The sequence below is a fragment of the Frankliniella occidentalis genome, unplaced genomic scaffold, assembly GCF_000697945.3.
Source record: "Frankliniella occidentalis isolate FOCC.00 unplaced genomic scaffold, Focc_3.1 Scaffold24, whole genome shotgun sequence".
Lineage (NCBI taxonomy): Eukaryota > Metazoa > Arthropoda > Insecta > Thysanoptera > Thripidae > Frankliniella > Frankliniella occidentalis.
Genome location: NW_026267154.1, coordinates 334,463 through 339,227, shown reverse-complemented (window position 1 = coordinate 339,227; position 4,765 = coordinate 334,463). Strand labels below are relative to the sequence as shown.

Genomic DNA, 4,765 nt, shown 5'->3' with positions numbered 1-4,765 from the left:
AATTTTTTAAAACGTGTGTTGTTGTTTTTTTGTTAAGGAGCCTGAAGTTCATGAAGAAGAGGAAGAAAAATCGTTCTTTGTGTTTGAGGGGTCTACTGGAGGGTGGAAGCATGCTACTTCCGGTCAGATTGAAGAAGAGCAGAGAGATAAGGAGTTGTATCCAGAACTAGACCATATGCCCGTAGAATCACAAATTACTGAAGAAGACCCTCTAAAGAACAATACCCAGGACACCCTGAAAGAGGTTTGATATGTTCCAATCCATTTGTTTAACCGTAGTCCCCACCAAAACCTTCCTAACTCCTGTTTGATAATTTCTCAGCGTTTGAAGATCACACCCAGGAGACCAACTCGCGCTTCACGACAGAGTGGTGCATTAGATCCTGAGGAAGCAGATGATGGCGCTGTCTTGGGGGATGACTCCGGGGCAGGCCGTGGTAGAAAGAGGAGAAGTGCTGAAGGCGGTGATGTCTCGGAAGAGTAAGTAGTGCTCCACTCTTCCGGCCAAAACGACCGTGGCAGAGCCCTGTACAAATTGGCCACCTTTTGCTTTCAGTGTGGAGGACGATGAAGCCAAGCGGGGGAAGCGCGCCGGCAGCAGCGAGGAGGTGGAGGACGCTCCAGAGGGAGACGAGGTAAGCGATTGTGTGCAGGGTTGTTACAAACTGGGAAAGTCAGGAATTCGAATATTGGTCTGGGAAAGTCGTGAAAATTTAGGATGCAGCCAGTAAAATTTCACCTGTCAACTGCCTTTTTGTAAGTGAATTTTAAATTAATGCATCAACAGAAATTTTGTGACACATTGTATAGGTTTCTTAGAATACTGCTTACTCTCTCGTCTAAACAGCCAGTAAAAATCGTTACATCGGTCAGTAAAGTGTCATGGAATAGTCAGTAAAACAACGTTGCAACAACCCTCTGATGTGGCGCCACTCTGTTTGGCCTGGTGAACCCTGAACTGAAACATTGTCTCTCCGTCACAGCCGGCCCAGCCGCGCCGTGGGGGTTGGCGCGGAGGTCGCCGAGGCCGCGGGCGAGGGCGAGGACGAGGACGGGGTCGAGGGGGCCGCTGGGGATCAGCCGCTACCCGCGCCGCCGTGGAGCAGACAGAGACCGAGGCCACCGACGAGACTGCTGCTGCTGCTGCTGCACCGGCCGAGGCCGCAACGCCCAAACCCACGCCGGAGAAGCCCAAGAAACCCAGACAGAGTACGTGTGTATCCGTCGGCGAGCGGACTAGGGATTTCTTGTAGGCTCTATTTTTTTTACGGGAGGATTAAAAACTTGTTCAGAATACTCTTTTTTTTGAAAAATTGAAATACTTTTTAAAAAAATTGAAATAGAAACAAAACATACAGAAAAAATTCAGCTTTTTAAAAAAAATCCCAAGAACAGACTGCGCTGTGAGCTGAACCTCTATCTCCTCTGAATCACAGGTCGGATGCTGACAGAACTCATCATGGACATGGGAAAATCCCAAGTTGAAGAAGTTGGAGAATCTGGCCGCAGTGTACGAACCTCCCGACGGATTGCACAAATTAGATTAAAGGTAAGAGATTTTGAAAAATAAATCATTGTATGTATGTAAATCTAATTTCTCTTCAAACCCATCTGTTATTCAAACACTGAGGATACATTACATTTTCTGAAGGTGTTGTTAAGTTCTTTTTTCACTATGGTCACTTTATGGATTGCATTTTTTCTTTTTTCCAAAGGAACAAGCTGAAAAGAAGGACTATGATGATGCAGAATTATCATTAAAGGACAGATTAAAAATGGAGAAGGAAGCCAGAAAGGCAGCCAAGCTAGAGAAACGGAAAGAAAAAGAAAGGGTATGTTCTTTTATTTTCCTGCAATCAATTTATTCTAGAACAAAATTGTCTCTTATTTATCATGTTGGTCACTAGGCTGCTGCTGCTGCTGCTGCTGCTGCTGATTCTGATTCTGATGACGGAATGAAGAAGAAGAAGCATAAAAAAGAGAAGAAACCAAACTTTAATCCTGGTACTAATGTGTGGAACCAAACATCTTCAGGATCAAGGTATTATATTATGTTCAACTTAATGTTATCTTTTGTTTTATTATCTGGCTTTGATTTAATTTAATCTTTATTTTAGTTCTGACTCAGAGTCAGTGGAAGAAGAAATTCATGAGCCCTCTGATGATGATGCTCCATATGTTGTGAAATCAGATCACGAATTTTCACCAGAATCAGATGTGAATGATGACGATTATGCTCCAACCAAAAGAGCAAGAACAGCGAGAAGAGACAAAGGTATGAAAACCACCAGCGCCTCTGTTCTGTTTCTAATGCACTTGGTTGTGACTAATTTTAAAAATTGCTGTAATTGTATATCATTATTTATCCATTTTTAGAAGCTGAAGCAGAACCAGAAGCTCAGGACTATCCTTGCAAGAAATGTGGCAAATCAGACCAACCCGAATGGATGCTGCTCTGTGACAAATGTGATGCTGGGTGGCATTGCTCATGTTTGAGACCAGCTCTTCTTCAAATACCAGAAGGAGACTGGTTCTGCCCTCCTTGTCAGCACGTAAGTCCCCTACCAGTCACAATTTTTTTAGATGATGAAGAATTTTTATATTTAACTTCATGTATCTTTTCTTTTGTCAATCTATAGACACGCTTGATCACAAGTCTTCAGGAACACCTTCACTCATATGATCTAGATATTAAGCGTCTGGCCTCAGAAGAAGCAAGGCGCCAATACATGTCTTTTATTGATGTTAGCGTTGAAAATATCTTACCTGATGCAGAAGTTGAGGTAGTTAAGAAAAAGAAAAAGAAGAAGTATAAGATTAAACATAGAGAAAGAGTGCGTGGTAAGAGGAGAAAGTGCCAAATAATTGAATCAGACAAATCAGATGAAGGGGCTTCAGGGAGTGATAACAGTGAAGATGAAGTTGACAATGATGACAGGAATGATCCAGATGCTGAAAGTAAGTTTCTTCCTTGTTGTCTTCTTAATAACAAAGTTTGTTTCATTCATCCAAAATAATCGCTGCAATTTTATTTTGTAATTTTAGATGATTCAGAAGGCTCCTCTGCCTCCGGGTCAGATTCATCTTCTGGCTCAGCCACATCAACTACATCTGCCTCTTCATCTTCTGCTTCTCAAAAATCCAGTGATGAGGATGAACCAATATATAAACTTAGACAAAGAGGGCAGACCAATGTGAATTACCGATTCAGCGAATATGATGACTTAATAAAATCTGCAATTCAGGTAAGTTGATTAACAAATTCTCTTTAGTGGAGACTTTTTTTTATCTGGCATTTCTCATCTAATCTGTTTCTTAAAAACTTTTAGGGTGAGATTGAAGAAGTTAAGGAGCCAGAGCCTGTTGCTGTTGTGGAAGCCCCAGAGGCGTCAGAACCACCAGTTGCTGAAAAGTCTGTTAAATCTGTTGGCAAAGTGTTAGAAGGAGAAGAGGGTGAGGAGGAAGAGGATGACTCTGACGATGAAATCAAGAAGAAACCTCAAAGGAGGGGAAAGTACCTCACGGATGAAGAGGAGGATGATGAAGCAGACAAAGGAAAGAAAGATGAGGATGATGATGAAGAAGAAGAGGAGGAAGAAGAGGAGGAGGAAGAGGGCTATGTACCACCTGTTGTGAAACCCGCACCCACTCCGAAAGGAAAGCGTAAGAAGCGAAGCCTCACTGCCCTAGAATTTAGTTCAACTTCATCGGACCCTGAAAGTGATGAAGACTTCAAGGGTTCAAGGTACGAAAAGCAATATCCATCTAACTTTAAAACCTTGCTGTTTTGTGTCTAAATTATCATAGGACTTACAAATGTATTATTTCTTTTTCTAGTGCTGAAGAAGATGATGATGTAGAATCATTTGGATCTGAATCTGATGACTCAGTTGTTTTAAGTAGGCGTAAAGGTGCTTCAACAAGAAGATCAGGCAGATATAGTAATAGAATGACACGGTTTGACCGAGAATTCAGTAAGTAACTAATGCAGTGAGCTCTTGCCTAGTCTATATTCTATTCTAAATTCTTAGTTAATCCCTAATTTATTTTCAGTTGACGATGATGACAGTGATGATGATGACGATTACTCAGATGATAGTGATGCTCCAAAACGAAAAAAGAAAAGAAAAACTCCAGCAAAGTAAGTAAAAAAATCTTCATGTTTGTACAAATTGTAGTCTTATAAAGGTCTTGGCTTTTTATTAAATGTGTGTTTTTTCTCTTTTAATAGAAAGGGTAGACCCAAAAAGCCTCCACCAAAAAAGGCCACTCCAAAGAAGAAAACTGGTAAAAGGAAAGCCCGCAAAAGTGATGATTCTGATAAAGAAGTCAAAATTAAAAAAGCAAAGCCAAAGGTACATGCTCATTACCCATTGTCTTAATCGTATTTTAGAAACATGGGACAAAATTTGATTAAATGTGGAATTCTGTATCAAATTTTAGGCACAACCCAAACGAGAGAAATCAAATTCCGATTCAGATGCACCTGCTCCTAGGAGAACTAGAGGACGAGTTGCTAACTATCGGGAAGTTTTAGCATCAAGTGATGAAGATGATGAGGTAATGTATTTCTCCCTTAATAATTTGTTGTTGGTTATTCCATACCTCAGTACTCTGTACAGTATTTTTTTCTTGTTTCAGGGCTCAGGGAAAGACAAGAAGTCAAAGGGTAAGACAATGGAGACAAAAGCTCAGAAGAAACCAATACCAGACCCTGTTGAAAAGGAAGTGACAGTAACAAAAGGTTGGTATTAACCCCCCCCCC

At 41.1% G+C, this 4,765-nt stretch overlaps 2 protein-coding genes across 6 annotated transcripts in view; both read left to right on the top strand.

The window, feature by feature from the left end:
- Positions 1 to 4,765, top strand: part of LOC113212106 (microtubule-associated protein futsch) — a 29,691-nt gene that overhangs the window by 13,850 nt on the left and 11,076 nt on the right. For 3 of the 4 annotated variants that reach the window (XM_052265116.1, XM_052265117.1, XM_026430697.2), the window contains exons 5-21: positions 38 to 244; positions 323 to 480; positions 557 to 635; positions 984 to 1,209; positions 1,437 to 1,549; positions 1,716 to 1,832; positions 1,908 to 2,041; positions 2,118 to 2,275; positions 2,377 to 2,552; positions 2,640 to 2,958; positions 3,046 to 3,245; positions 3,330 to 3,745; positions 3,838 to 3,974; positions 4,054 to 4,141; positions 4,232 to 4,355; positions 4,444 to 4,560; positions 4,642 to 4,744. In XM_052265116.1, coding sequence (XP_052121076.1) covers positions 38 to 244; positions 323 to 480; positions 557 to 635; positions 984 to 1,209; positions 1,437 to 1,549; positions 1,716 to 1,832; positions 1,908 to 2,041; positions 2,118 to 2,275; positions 2,377 to 2,552; positions 2,640 to 2,958; positions 3,046 to 3,245; positions 3,330 to 3,745; positions 3,838 to 3,974; positions 4,054 to 4,141; positions 4,232 to 4,355; positions 4,444 to 4,560; positions 4,642 to 4,744 — 2,872 coding nt within the window. Of the gene's footprint in view, positions 1 to 37; positions 245 to 322; positions 481 to 556; positions 636 to 983; positions 1,210 to 1,436; positions 1,550 to 1,715; positions 1,834 to 1,907; positions 2,042 to 2,117; positions 2,276 to 2,376; positions 2,553 to 2,639; positions 2,959 to 3,045; positions 3,246 to 3,329; positions 3,746 to 3,837; positions 3,975 to 4,053; positions 4,142 to 4,231; positions 4,356 to 4,443; positions 4,561 to 4,641; positions 4,745 to 4,765 lie in introns of all 4 variants that reach the window. The other variant, XM_052265115.1, reaches the window with a different exon arrangement.
- LOC113212116 (uncharacterized) overlaps positions 1 to 4,765 on the top strand; it is an 11,577-nt gene that overhangs the window by 1,578 nt on the left and 5,234 nt on the right. The gene's annotated exons all lie outside the window — the stretch shown is intronic.